General features: G+C 42.1%; 1 protein-coding gene across 2 annotated transcripts; it reads left to right on the forward strand.

The window, feature by feature from the left end:
* The first annotated feature begins 2,881 nt into the window (after positions 1–2,881).
* Positions 2,882–14,491, forward strand: ZNF317 (zinc finger protein 317). 2 transcript variants are annotated; one of them, XM_069496546.1, is made up of 7 exons: positions 2,981–3,035; positions 8,259–8,384; positions 8,929–9,068; positions 9,591–9,717; positions 10,122–10,217; positions 10,700–10,782; positions 11,282–14,491. In XM_069496546.1, exons 2-7 carry the CDS (start codon positions 8,354–8,356, stop codon positions 12,599–12,601), a joined length of 1,797 nt encoding a protein of 598 aa, XP_069352647.1. In that variant the 5' UTR covers positions 2,981–3,035; positions 8,259–8,353; the 3' UTR covers positions 12,602–14,491. The 2 variants fall into 2 exon arrangements, with proteins under 2 accessions (XP_069352637.1, XP_069352647.1); XM_069496536.1 differs by lacking the exon at positions 8,259–8,384 and having other exon boundaries at positions 2,882–3,035.

Genomic DNA, 14,491 nt, shown 5'->3' on the forward strand with positions numbered 1-14,491 from the left:
ATAATTAAAAAGTTAAAAAAATTTAAAATAGTCTAAATAAAATTAATCTCCTAACTTGTTTACTTTTTGTGGTTGTTGTTTGTTTTTGACAAAAGATAGCACAAATGTGTTGGAAGAGTGAGTGAGCTTCATTGAAGAATATTTACAACCTCAGCAGAATGCTAAGGTGATGCTAATGAAAAGCTCATCCTCCAATATCGACCTGGGGAGACTTCAAGTCAACTCTAAGGCTTTTAAGGGGCATTAAAGTGAAAGCAAAGCAAGGCAAAGGTGAAAGAAAATAAAAACCCCAGGGCAAAGAAGTTCTTGTTGCCCCACCCCACCCCAACCCATCATTCTAACAGCTGATTCCCTGTAGACAAACTATGGCACTGCTAATTCATTTAAGAGAATCATCCTTACTTGTAAAGTGCCAAACACCCAAAGACGGTGAAAAAGTTTTTGTTTTCCTAAAGCCAGTTATTTCAGAAAGACTAAAAATAAACAGATATCCAACCTGGCCCACCAGACCTCTAGATAAACCAAGAGCTAGCTGGGAAATGTAGTCCTAAACTTTGTGTTGACAGTATCAGCTTATTTATAGTCACAGATCGGTATGCTCTTCTGGGTCTACTTACAGCGAGCAGATGAGATCTGAATTCTGAATGGCATTCATGCAAGTTACAAAAGTGTGGACCCTGGAGATCAAGCACTATTTCTAGTGAAAAACTCAACAAAGAATTTCTACAGGGCCCACTGAGGAGATGAGAAAGCAGCAGCAGTCAGACCCTTTTATGTATCATTTATAGGAATTTATAAAATAAATAAACACTTCATGGACCATAACGAAAGGCTCCAATTTATAGTTTGTAGTGTCAATGGAAAAAAAGCCAAACTCTGTAAAATGATTTTAAAGAGATTTATTCTGAGCCAAATTTGAGGATCATGACCTGGAGTCACGCCCAAGAAGCCTTGAGCAAGTGGACTCGGTGTGGCTGTGTTACAGTTTGGTTTTATACGTTTCAGGGAGACAGGGGTTACAGGTAAAGTTATAAATCAATACATGGAAGGCATACATTAGTTTGGACTAAAAAGGTGGGCCATCATGAAGCAGGGGGCTTACAGGATATAGGTGGGTTTGAAGATTCTTTGACTTGTAATTGGTTAAAGACATGAAGCTTTGTCTAAAGGCTTGGAATGTTTTAACACAAGGAGCAGTTTATCAGAGACAAGCCACCAGACGTATATTTGTTGTGTAAATTAAGCACCTGCAGGTTTGTCTTGCATACCCTTAGGCTTGTTAATGGGTTACAAAGGATGTCCCCAAGAAGGGAAGGGGGCATGATGAGGCATGTCTAACCTCCCTTCTCCTGGCAGGCAATTTAGTTTTAGGATATTCCTTTGGCCAAAAGGGGGTCTATTCAGTCAGCCAGTCGGGGGTGAGTCTTAAGATTTTATTTTAGTTCACAGTAGAATGCTTTGTTGTATGCTACTATACTCAGAAGAAGTCATAGCAATTACTCTTCTTTTCTGGCATCAGAACACAGAGTCTGAAAAATACTTCAAAGATCAATCTTAGGCTTTACAATAGCGATGCCAAGTCCTTGGGTTTCAACATGACTAGCTCCATTTTGCTTCTGATCCCCTGTAGTAATATCCTTTAGGTTAAAAGCTTCTCCTTAGCTCTGAACATGGGCCATTATAGGAAGAATTGAGTTTGTAGTTCAACTCTAGAAGAAAGATGATAACCCTCCTTTTCCCAAAACTACCCCCCCCCCCCCGGGGAGGGGGGCGCGGTGTTAAGGACACAAGTAACAATATTGTGTTAGAGATTAATAGGAACATCGTGACCTGACTTACGTCATCCCAAGTTAAACTGACCAAGCACAGAGAATTTTTATAACCTGCTGGGACCCTTGTTGACACCCAAATGTCTGCAGTCCTACCTCTTGCAACCCCTCCCCATGCAATCCTCTTCTCTTAACATAAAAAGGAACCTAAAATTCATACTAAAGATGGTTCTTTAGGACATTAGTCTGCCATCTTCTCAGTTTGCTGGCTCTCCCAATAAAAGTTGCTTTCCTTGCCCCAACACCTTCTTACCTGTCTCTAGACTTACTGGCTGTCGTACATGGGACAAGCTTGGACTCGGTTACAGGAGGATGAGCAATTTCTTGGTAACCCAGGGGAAGTTCAGCTCCTCCAGCTCTAGGAAGCTGCCATCCCAGGATTGCTAACGTCCTATGCATGGTCTCACCTGCATACTCACAGCTTTTAATTTCTCCTTTTGCTCATGTCTCCGTCTAGGAATGTCTCAAGAAGCAGGGAATCTGGATCGATGTTCCAGGCAGAACTGACAACAGTCTCTGAAGTATCTATGGACATGGGAGGGACAAGTAAAAAGGTCAAGGATGTTGCCAAGATTTACAACGAACAAAGGGGAAAGTGCGGTGGCTATAGTTTGAGGTTGAGAAGGTGGAGTCAGGAGCTTGATCTGCGACCTTTGAACAGGTCTATAAAATATCCGAGTGGAGAATGTCTCCGACAGTCTGGAATTCAGGGTATAAAGGTGTGGCCTGTGGCAGGAAATTTGAGACTCTTGAGTGTTTAAATAGTACCCAACGCGGTCAGATTCGCTGCTGACACACAGCAAATGATGACAGAAAGAGAAGAAGGCTGAGGACGGAACCCTGGGGCACTCGAACAATTAGAAGTTGGGGAAATGTGCCAGAAGATCAGTTCCCACCTCGGCGCCCCAAGCCAGTCAAAGTTTAAGAAATACATTTCCCAGAATCCTCTCCGCCTCCGCTTCCGTGTTAGAGGTGGCTAGTGAAGTCCCGCGAGATTTGGAAGGCGGAAGTGAAGCGGAAGCCATTACTCGCGGGAGGCGATTGCACCGAGACTCATGAGTAGAGGAGGGGTCTCTGTCGACTTCTTTCGACCTGTTGGGGACCCTCCGCTTCCCCGCTGCAGACTGAACCTCCCGGATGAATTTCTCATCCCTTCGGCGACAGCTTTCGTGATCTCCGCTCTCCTGATTTTACCCTACAAGTCATGTAAGCCCCGATTTCCTTACTAGCCCTTTCCCCCGGCTGTTCCTGGGGTCATGGGAGGCCCCCCAAAACGGAGAGGAATAAGGGGTACGAGGGTCGGGGACCAAGCAGCCAGGCAGCCAGGCGAGATGCGCGTTTTAGACTCCGCGGTCAGCGACATGAAACGCTGCTGTCACCAGGGCTGAAATCCGATCACAGCATTTAGGGATGAACGAGGCAGTGGTAACTTGGTCAGAAAAACCTGCTGAGTCTTTGGGGTGCGGGCTGAAAAGCGCGGCCCAAGTGAGTTCAGGAGATTTTGGGGGTGGGTGTCGGCATGAATTGGAAACAGCAAGGAAAAATCACCTTCCTTCTGCTCTGTAGTCAAATATTACTATAGGAATACTGGTGGTTGGTTTTTTTTTGTTTTTTTGTTTTTTTTTTTCCGGTCATCATTTTCCTTGAATACCTTTTATATTTTTAAACCGTTCTTCAGTGCACTTATTTATTTATTTTTATCTTATTTATTTTAGTTGACTCTCGTGTAAATAGCCTATAAGCAGATTTAAAATTCAACGCTCTGTAAATTGAGAGTCCGCTAATACTTATTGTTATTACTAATAGTTTGCATGGGATTTTACCATCTTATTTTGTGCTGTTTGTTGTTTTCCTTGCAAATATTTTAAAATTGGAAAATAGGGCATATGTGCCAAAAAAGTATGATTACACACCCGCGTGAACACACACACTCTTAAAATGACAATAAAGCAAATGAATCCATAAACCAGGACAAGAAAGAGATTATTAAACCTCAGAAAGCTATGTGCTCCTTCTAGACTTTGTCCTTCTCTCCTCCCATGAAATTCATTATGAATTTTACTGCTTATATGTGTTTTCCTAAAAATATATTTTCTAATTTTGGTAATGATTTGTAAGTGAACGCACACTCTTCAGTTTTTTCAGAGACATTCTTTTTTCCATACTGATGCAAGTACATATTAAGTATCTGTGAAAAGAATTTAAGTTGTTTTTGTTACAGTTATTCCTAAGTTATTCCTAGAAACCTTTTTTTTCTTGCTCAGAAGTTACATTGTTCTTGTTTATTGACAAAGTTCAGCAAGCTTGCTGAAGTATGTAATTCTCTTAATTTTGTGTAGTTTTTTGTGCTTCATATGTTATACAATTTTATCGTCTGTTAAAATAAGCTAATATTATATTTTACTTTTGAATCATATACATTTTCTATTCTTTTCTTTCTTTGTTGGACTAACTGGGGACTGCCAGTGTCATTGACTGGAATTTGGGTAGCAAACTCTAGGCACGCCTGCGGTTTTTTTTTTTTTTTTTTTTATTATCTTAAAGGGAATTATCTTTCGTGTTTGCTGGAGATGTTTCTAAGATAGTTTTTATTAGGCCAAGGAGGCTCCCTTTTCCTAGTTTAAAGTTTTTCTTGTGCATTGTGGTAGGCTTTTAACAAGTGATTTCTTTTCACCATCTACTTTTATATCAGTTTATTGGTGTATTTCAAGTGCCTTAAATGGTGGCACTCAGTACTGCTATGTATTGAATAAATGAGCAAATAATAAGATTTTCTTTTTTATCCGATAGTATAGTGAATTAAACCAGTTGATTTTCTAATGTTACATTAAGTTTGTATTGGTAAATAATGTGGAAAGGGCGTGTACTATTTTGTCATTTTTGGCATAACTTTGCTAGTATTTTGTTTGGTGTTTTTGGATCTGTTTGAGTTAAATTTTCCTTTTCTGTTTCATATTTATGGCAGCCTCACAAAATGGGGTGCAGAGTGTTCTCTCATTTCTTTTCTAAACTCTGCAATATTTTCCATAAGAATAGAGCCATTTTTTTCCTTAAAAGGGAGCAGTACCTGGAAAAAACATTTGGGTCTCGAATTTTCTTAGTGGAAAGTTTTTGTTGCATTTTTTTTTTTTTAACTTTTTGGTATGTTTCCGTTTCTTGTGTTGGGTGCCTGTCACATCCCAAAGAATTGCAGTATAGTACTTTATTATGTTTCAATTCTAAGTATCAAATATCATGGCTTCTTTGACATGTGAAATTAGAATTTTTTTGTTTTAATTTCCACTTCTGTAACTTTTTTTTCCCCGGTCATCTTTTAGTCATTGTTTGCTAACTTCATTGCACAGTGGTCAAGAGATTGATGGCATTTTCTGAGACAAATATGGCCCCATGTATGGTTGGATTTTATAGTTAGGAAGGTTGGATTTTATAGTTAGGAAATGCTATTACATCATGTTCAATCGTGGTATTGAATTGCGTGGTTGAACTGTATTTGTGAGAGATCTAGGGTGACTTTGCTTATTTCTCATTAGAGTTATTCCTTCCCTTTCCCCCTTTTTAAAAATTTTTGGGGCTATAACATATCCAAGCACACACACATACACAGACATGCATACACATACAGCTCTTTTATGTTTTGTATCTATTTTCATTATATAATATCTCATTTTTCTCTTTGATCCTTTTTGCCTTTATTCTCTGATAGTAATGCAGTTAAACCAGCTTTTTAAAATTTGCCTTGTATATCTTTATTTCCATTTTTGCTATATTAGTATATTTTAGATATCTCTTGTAAATAACATATAATTGTATTATTTTTAATCTGTTCTGTGAGTATCTGTATTTTAGTTAAAGCATTTAGTCCATTAACAACATATTAATGTATTTGGATATTACATTTGTCCTATCTCTAGTTTTTCTTTCTTCTAGCTTCTTTTGATTTGAGTATTTTTCTTTTTTCATTAAACATTTTGAATTTTTTTACTATATTATTTCAGTGATCATCCTGAACAGTTCTTTTCCATGTTTGTTCATTAATTTAGATTCTGTTATATGTTATCACTCTCTTGATTCACACGGTTTTCTTGTTATGTATTTTAGTTCTTTTTTATTGATATAACATAGGTGTACATATTTAGTTCTGTCCTTTTTTAAACCTCAGAAGAGAACATTGCATAGTCATTTTTTTTGTTGTTTCATTATACTCATATTTGCCACTTTGTGTGTTTTACTTGGTTCTTACACTCTGCTTTGGTTCTTTGATTACTTCTTTCTCTCTGAAATACATCTTTTAGAATATCATTTTTCTGTGAATGTGAAGCCCCCAAAATAATTGTTTTTGCTCTTTCTCAGTGGACATTTTGGTGGTTATAGGATTTTATATTTTATTCCAAAACTGTGAAGACATTCCACCATCTGTTGGCTTCCTTTATTGCTGATAAGTTAGCTGTTGGTCTGACATTCATTTCTTCATTTTATTTATTTATTTTCTGAGACGGGGTTTCACTCTGTCACCTAGGCTAGAATGCAGTGGCATCCTCACAGATCGCTGCAGCCTCAAACTCCTGGGCTCAAGCGATCCTCTCACTTTTGCCTCCCAAAGTGCTAGGATTACAGGTGTCAGCCACCACTCCCAGCTGTTTTGTAGTTCTTTATGTAATCTGAATATAAATTCTTTGTCAGTTATATGCATTGCGTATATTTTTTTCCCAGTCTGTTGCTCACTGTTCATTTTCAAGGTGTCATTTGATAAGTAGAAATTTTTGATTTTGGTAAAGTCCACTTTATTGTGGTTTTATTAAATGTTCTATTTTAGTCTAGTCTGAGATATTATGTAACCTTTAGGTAGGTCATGAAGTTTCTTTATGAATTTTATTTATTGGTATCTGATTTACCACAGAAGGTTTGTTTATATTCAAATTTTTGTGTATGCAGTGAGAAGAGAGGTCAAAATTCCTTTTTTTCAAACTTTGCATTCTTACTGAAAATCATTTGACTGCTTATGTAGGCCTAATTTCTAGCTCTGTTCTGTTCCATTGTCTTTTTGTCTATACTGATTCCAGTAATTCTTTATTACTGTGATAAAATTAATATGAATCTTCCAACTTTGTTTTTCTTTCTTAACATTGTTCTGACTCTTCTAGATCTTTTGCATTCTTAATTCTTGCGAATTTCAAGAAAAAAACCTGCTGGGATATTGATAAGGACTGTGTTGTATCTGCAAATGAATTTGGAGGGAGTGAATGCCTTCATAATGTTCAACCTTACTGTCTATGAAAATGAAATTGCTCTCATTATTTGGCTCTTAAATTTCATCCAGCAGTGTTTCATAGTTTTTATTGTCAAGGTCTTGCATAGCTTTTATTTGAGTTATTACTAGGTATTTGATACATGCTATCGTAAATGAAATTGTGTTTAAATCTTCATTTCCTAGTTCTTGGCTGAGGTACATTTTTTAGTTGTGATTACTGTGCAGTGAAATGCAAGTTTTATTTGCTGATAGTAAGGGTAACTATAAGAAAGTTTTTGATTCAGGAAAACTGGCCAGATTTTACATGGTCTTTGGGAGACTGGAAGATTGGATTGACTAGTCGGCTTCTGTATAGTGTAGATGTGCCTTGGAGTTAGTGGCTTCTGAGTTTCTACTCTACCGCTGTGACTGGTTTTGTGCAGACTCATTTTCCCAGGTACCTCCAGGGAGGAGGCAGATGGTTGGAATTGTCCACGCTGGTCTTTTGCTAGTTAGGGGTTATAATAGAGTTAAAGGACTTTGGACATATAAACTGTTGGAAGTGGTGGGTTGTGGTGAATCTCAGCGGGGCAGGTGAGAGCAGGGGATGGCCGTTAGGACACAAGACCGCAGAAGCACAGGTGGCCTGGATTCTCTCTAAAGTGGGGGAGTTACTGTGAGAAGGCGGCTGTGTAGGAGTTTTTGTCCAGAGACCAGACTTCTAAATCATTGTCTCGGAGGTGAGGTTGATTGTAGTGATGATACAGTCTAGGCTGTGGCCCAAGGATGTGTCTATTGCTGTGGGAGGTGGGTGCAAAAAGCATTGGCGATTGGAACTTGTGGTCCTGACTGGACTGTCCCCATGGATAGAGGCGTCCTAAAGGATGGCAGACCTTGAAGGTGGAAGGAAGAACCTGGGATTGGAGTATTTCATGAGTGAGGGAGTTTGAGTTGTGTTTGGTGGCAAATCACTTGGGAAGAGAGTGAATCTGAATTCTACTTGAGACAGATCAGGGGCTCCCCCTTCCCCCCACCGCCACCTTGCTTGGAGGCTTTACCTAGGTAAGAGAAAGACCCAGCGTCAGGCAGAACTTGCTGTTCAAAAAAGGAAATATCAAAAAACAAAACTTAAGAATTTTCTTTGGTGAGCAGGGGAGACAGCCTTTGACTACTCACTCCTGGCGTTCTTTTGTTTACTACAGACGCCAGCCTGGAGAGTCCCATGAGAGCAAGAGAGTAGCTTCCTGGTTCTCCCAGTGCTCCGCTGTTCAGGCAAATTGACTGTCGTTCTCACAGGATGGCTGCTCTTGGGCTGTCCCCCACGTTTGGTGAGTTTTGGGTGAATGCCTGTCCTGGGGAATTGAGTGTAAGTGGCCCCTGTCCCTTGACTGTTCAGGGCTACCGAGGCAGGGTGGGTGAGTAGAAGAGAAGGGGAGCAGAGCCGCAGCAGCCACTCTGGTGACTGTGTCTGATTTAGGGTCTTGCTGGGTCTGGGAGAGGGAGAACATAGAGTAGTGGTGTGTGAAGAGGGCATAGGTGATGGGTGATCTTGTATTATCCTATTTATTATTTTGATGAATTTGAGCAAGGTAACAGCTGTCTCTTTCAGAACTTCCATTTCTTCACTCGTAAGCTGGAAATATATGTCACTTCTTGTGGGTGGCCGGCCCACCACCCTCTTTTATGTCTTTGAATGGAACAGAGCTGTTCAGGATTTTTTAAAAACGTGCGTGTGTGAAAGAAAGATGTTTGGGGTGTGGACACTCACTGTGGAGCAGTTTCCCTGTTTGCAAGTGTTGTGACGTAAAGCAGATTCTTGGGCCACAGCAAGTACTTAAACGTGATTCTCATGGATCCTCTTTTCTCCTCCAGTGTTGTCCACTCAGGACCCCACCTGTCTCCAGGAGTCAGAATTTTCTCTTTCTTCAAAAGACCGTCCCTGTCCCCAGGACTTGGACCTGTTTGCTTGCGATGGTCTGGAGCCTCATGCACCAGCCAGTGTTGGTTCCCAGGTACCCCACAGTGTCGAGGCCCCTGAGGGTTGGAGAGGCACTTCCCAGAGCCGCCCCACCAGTGCATGTTAGAGTATTCAGATCTTCATCTTGACTGATGGACACCTGAACAGGGCCCAAGAGAGAGCGCCAGGGAATTTTGGGGGACTGTCCTGTTTTCAGGGAAGTTGGGGAGATGACTTACATGGCAAGTGTTTCTCTCATGCTTGTAGAGTGCTCAAGCCCATGTTCAGCCTCAGAGACAGAGAGGAAATAAAGCTAAACGGTCTTAGACCAGGCTAGAAGTAGAGATTTGGTCCCTTGTCAGAGTAGCATTTGAAGTGATGAGATGGGACAAGATCCCCTCACAGGAAAGAGGAGATATCTGACGACTGACGTCTAGCGGAAATGTGAGACCTGTGTAGCACACTGCCTGAAAATCCCGCAGTAGGTCTCTCGCGCCCAGTCTTCAGCCTCAGCCCTCTTTCTGTGAACACCAGCAGGCTGGTTCCTCCCTGACCCCAAATGTGTGTGGTGTTTCAGGAGTCAGTGACTTTCCAAGATGTTGCTGTGGACTTTACTGAGAAGGAGTGGCCCTTGCTGGATTCTTCTCAGAGAAAACTGTACAAAGATGTGATGCTGGAGAACTACAGCAACCTCACTTCATTGGGTAAGGCGGGCACCATCTCTCTCTTTCTTCATTCATGAATCAGATGTTTTTGTGTAAGTTCTTGCTGTGACCCAGGAACTGTGCAGGGGTTCAGACCCACAAACAGCCCTGGCACCCACTCTCATGCATTCTCCTATGAGCATTGACCTTGGAGGTTCTCCGGTGTGTGAACTCGAGCACAGGTTCCTTCATTTTGGAGGGCCAACGTGTGGGTGTTTGTGGATTTATTTTCTATGAAAGACTCTCACTGTGTTCTTTAGAAATTTGGTACCATCATTTTGCTGCTCCTAAATCAGACTTGTCCACCTTCAGAACACTGAAGACCAAAATGTTGACCCCAGTCTAATGGAAGGGGTTGTCCTCTGCACGGCCCGCCCTCAACTGTGTCTTTCCCGTGAGTACAGGGTATGAGGTCGGCAAGCCCAGCCTCATCTCACACTTGGAGCAAGAGGAAGAGCTGAGGACAGAGGAGAGGGGCACCCACCAAGGCCCTTGTCCAGGTGGGTGAACAGCAGTGCGGTGACTCTCAGCTCTACTCGGTGAGGTGGAGGGAGGTACATTGGGAAATGTCACCCAGGGAAATTGGAAAGTGCATGCGCACGTGTACGCTCGCTCACTCTCTCTCATTGCCCATACATTCTCTCACAAATCCTTTGGCCTCCATGCCCCTTCATCTTTGAATTTGACATTTCCATGTAGGCTCTTTGTCCCATTCTTTCATACTTGACATTCTTGATCATCTTCTTTCTGTCTTTATCAACATCCATCTGAATTGACTTAAATTTCTCCCCGTCACTGACAAATATCTCCAACAACCAGATTTTCAACCATCGTTTTTGCTCGTGTGTGTCTTTCCCTTTCTCGTTGGCTCTCCTTGCTTAGGGTTGGAATCTGCAAAGAAATCCACCTCTTTTTGTCACCACAATCACACCATTTTTTTTTTTTTTTTCCAACAAGTTCATCCTTTTCTAATGTGTTTCAGATTGGGAGACTCCATCTAAAACCAAATGGTCGATTCTAATGGAAGATATTTTTGGGAAGGAGACGTCCAGTGGTGTGACGATGGTAAGAGTTCCTTGGGATAAATCTAGGTACTCCTTCCACGTTTGCAAAGATTGGGCAGCCTAAGTTAGAAAAGCAGCTCAAGAACCAGGCACATGGTGTTCCCCAGGAGGAAGCATGTTCCAGAGCCACTGAATACTGTCAAGTTGGGGAAAACTCTCAGCCTCGCCTCAAATTTCTTGACTTGGAGTTCTTGTTAGTAAATATTTCCGTAACTATGTCTCAGATATTAAGTTGTGGTGCCCATTTCAATTTTAAATAATGAACAAACTCTGTATGCAGAAAGCTTTGTAAAAGTAACACTCATGGAGCCTTACGGTTTAGCATTTGCCTGATCTTTTTGATGGAGTTCAAATCAGACAGGAACAGTACATTTGCACTGTAAATTTTGACTTCTCTAGTCATGATGATGTGCTTCTATTAGTAGCAATGTATGTGGGGTTGATCCTTAGGAATGTAATGAATGTGGGAAACATCTTAGCACTTGTCTCTTAACCAACAGGAAAGAGCTCGTCTTGGAGAGAAGTCCACCGAATACGCTCACTTGTTTGACGTCTTCAGCATGGGCGCTCATCTTACCCAGCCAATGGGCAGGCATGCTGGCAAGAGGCCCTATCACCGTCGTGACTATGGGGTAGCTTTCAAGGGCAGGCCACACCTAACTCAACACGTGAGCATGTATGATGGGAGAAAAATGCACGAATGTCATCAGTGCCAAAAAGCCTTCACCACGAGCGCTTCCCTCACACGGCACAGGAGAATACACACTGGGGAGAAACCCTATGAGTGCACAGACTGCGGGAAAGCCTTCAATGACCCTTCAGCCCTTAGGAGTCACGCAAGAACTCACCTCAAAGAGAAGCCCTTTGACTGCAGTCAGTGTGGAAATGCATTCCGGACCCTCTCGGCCCTGAAGATACACATGAGGGTTCACACTGGTGAGAGGCCTTACAAGTGTGATCAGTGTGGGAAAGCCTATGGCAGAAGCTGCCACCTCATTGCACACAAGAGAACGCACACTGGAGAGAGGCCCTATGAATGTCATGACTGTGGGAAAGCGTTCCAGCACCCTTCCCATCTTAAAGAGCATGTCAGGAACCACACTGGGGAGAAGCCCTACGAATGCACACAGTGTGGCAAAGCCTTCCGATGGAAGTCTAATTTTAATTTGCACAAGAAGAACCACATGGTCGAGAAAACCTACGAATGTAAGGAATGTGGGAAATCCTTTGGTGATCTCGTGTCGCGGAGGAAGCATATGAGAACTCATATCGTCAAGAAGCCTGTTGAATGCCGACAGTGTGGGAAAACCTTCAGAAACCAGTCCATCCTTAAGACACACATGAACTCTCACACTGGAGAGAAACCCTATGGGTGTGATCTCTGTGGGAAAGCTTTCAGTGCAAGCTCGAACCTAACTGCACACAGGAAAATACACACTCAAGAGAGACGGTATGAATGCGCTGCCTGTGGGAAAGTCTTTGGTGATTATTTGTCCCGGAGGAGGCATATGAGCATTCATCTTGTAAAGAAACGCGTTGAATGTAGGCAGTGTGGGAAAGCCTTCAGAAACCAGTCCACCCTGAAGACGCACATGCGCAGTCACACGGGAGAGAAACCATATGAGTGTGATCACTGTGGGAAAGCCTTCAGCATAGGCTCTAACCTGAACGTGCACAGGAGAATCCACACTGGGGAGAAGCCCTATGAATGCCTTGTGTGTGGGAAAGCCTTCAGTGACCATTCATCCCTCAGGAGTCATGTGAAAACTCACCGAGGAGAGAAGCTCTTTGTGTCGCCCGTGTGGAAGAGGCTCCAGTGAGAAAGCCTGCTTTAAAAGAAACATAAGCACTCAGACTGGAAACAAACCTTGTGGGTATGAGAAGGCAGGAAGCTTTCACCTTACTGGGCACAAAAGAATACATGTAGCTTGGGAAAAACCCAGTTCCTATAAGGATTATAGGTACACAAGGTGTTTTCATCCTTTAGATCTGTGAGAACTTACTCTAGGGTAGAAAACGTACTTCTGTAGCATGGAGAAGTCTTCAGAGTACATTCTGCTCTTAACAAACATGAGAACTTAGGGGACAGAAACTCCAGCTTGGCATCTAACGTTGAAATGAATTTAGCATCACCTCTCACCTTCTGGGCACAAGAGTTAATAAGCATACTAGGGAGAATCTCTGTAAATCTCTGCAGTGACAGGGGAACCCTTTCCCAGTCTCACACTATTCTTCATGAGAAAAATCACACTGAAGACAAAAGTCAATAAAAGTGAGCAATGTGGGAAAGTTGCTAACAAGGATCAGCAAACCATGGCCAGCTATCTGTTTTTGTATAGCTCACAAGCTGACAATAGGTGTTCCATTTGTAAAGAGGAAAAATACATGACACAGACCACATGTGGCCAACAAAACCTAAAGTATTTGCTTATCTGACCCTTTCCAGAAAAATGATGCTGACCCTTGACCTACAGCAGTGGTTCTCAACTGGGGACGACGATTTTGTTGTCCAGGGGTTATTTGGCAATGTTGTCTGGAGACATTTTTGGTTGTTAGAACTGGGTGTGTGATGGCAGGGTGGAGGCAAGCACTGCTGGTATGTAGCAGGAAGACACCAGGGATGGTGCTAAATATCCTACAATGCACAGGACCCCCCAAAAGAAAGAATTATGTGTCCCCAGATATCACCATTGCTGAGGTTGTGAATAATCACCCAGTTACTCCTCGGTTTTTACCCACAGTTATCTCTCCATTTTTATGAATCTTGTGACGACACTAGGAGAAATTCCTTTTCAAAACTTTAAAAATATGACCAGTGCTGATAACCCCTACGTGGAGGTGATTCCAGCCATGATCGCCTCACTTGCTGTGCATGTGAGAATTCTCCCTGAGAGAGACCCCAGTGGGATTTTCCAGTGGATGTTGGATTGCACTAACCAGTCTTCCATCATGGAAACAGACCCCGGCTCATTCATTTTTAGTCTTTATTTTTAAGGTTACACTCCTCTAAATAGCCCTTAATGCCTCGTCATGAAAGGTTTGTATATAGTATTTTTACTGTACTTCATCTTTGATACGTCTGAATTTCCTTTGTGATAACTTCCTTGACCAATGGCATATTTAGAATTGTGTTATGTACTGTGTAACGTGGGTATTTTTTAGTACCTGTTTGTTACTGGTATGTAATTCAAGTGCATTGTGATCAGAGCATGGCATCTCCATTGGAGGGACCTTTGGTATGTTTGCAGCCTGCTGTCCAGCCAAGAGTGGCAAATACTTATAGCTGTTTCTCCAGTATCTACTCTCATCTCCTTCCATATCAGGAGAATCCAGGTTCTGTCAGATTAGTACGGTGTGCTATTTTAAAAAATCTCTTATAGCTCTTGCAACTAGTACAGTCCATGTCCCATAGCCTTGGCTGTTGTCAGATAAGCAGGTGTCACTGTGTGGGCTTCTGAGAAAGCTCTTTATAAAGGGGTCATTCTTCCTTGAACCCTCCTCCACACATTCTGTTCTGTGCTTTCCACCCTACTTCTCACCTTGCAAGGAGATCCAGTACCTAGTGTCAAAAGGTTTCTCTTGTGACCATGAGGATGAAAGCCACGGTCTAAGGAGGTCACTGCAGAAAGGTCACAGTGACCCTGGCCTCCCCCGTGGCTCCCATACACATCTGCACTAGCCCTGGATTTGTTACTTCTGACTTCCTATTA

Source organism: Eulemur rufifrons, chromosome 2, assembly GCF_041146395.1.
Source record: "Eulemur rufifrons isolate Redbay chromosome 2, OSU_ERuf_1, whole genome shotgun sequence".
NCBI lineage: Eukaryota > Metazoa > Chordata > Mammalia > Primates > Lemuridae > Eulemur > Eulemur rufifrons.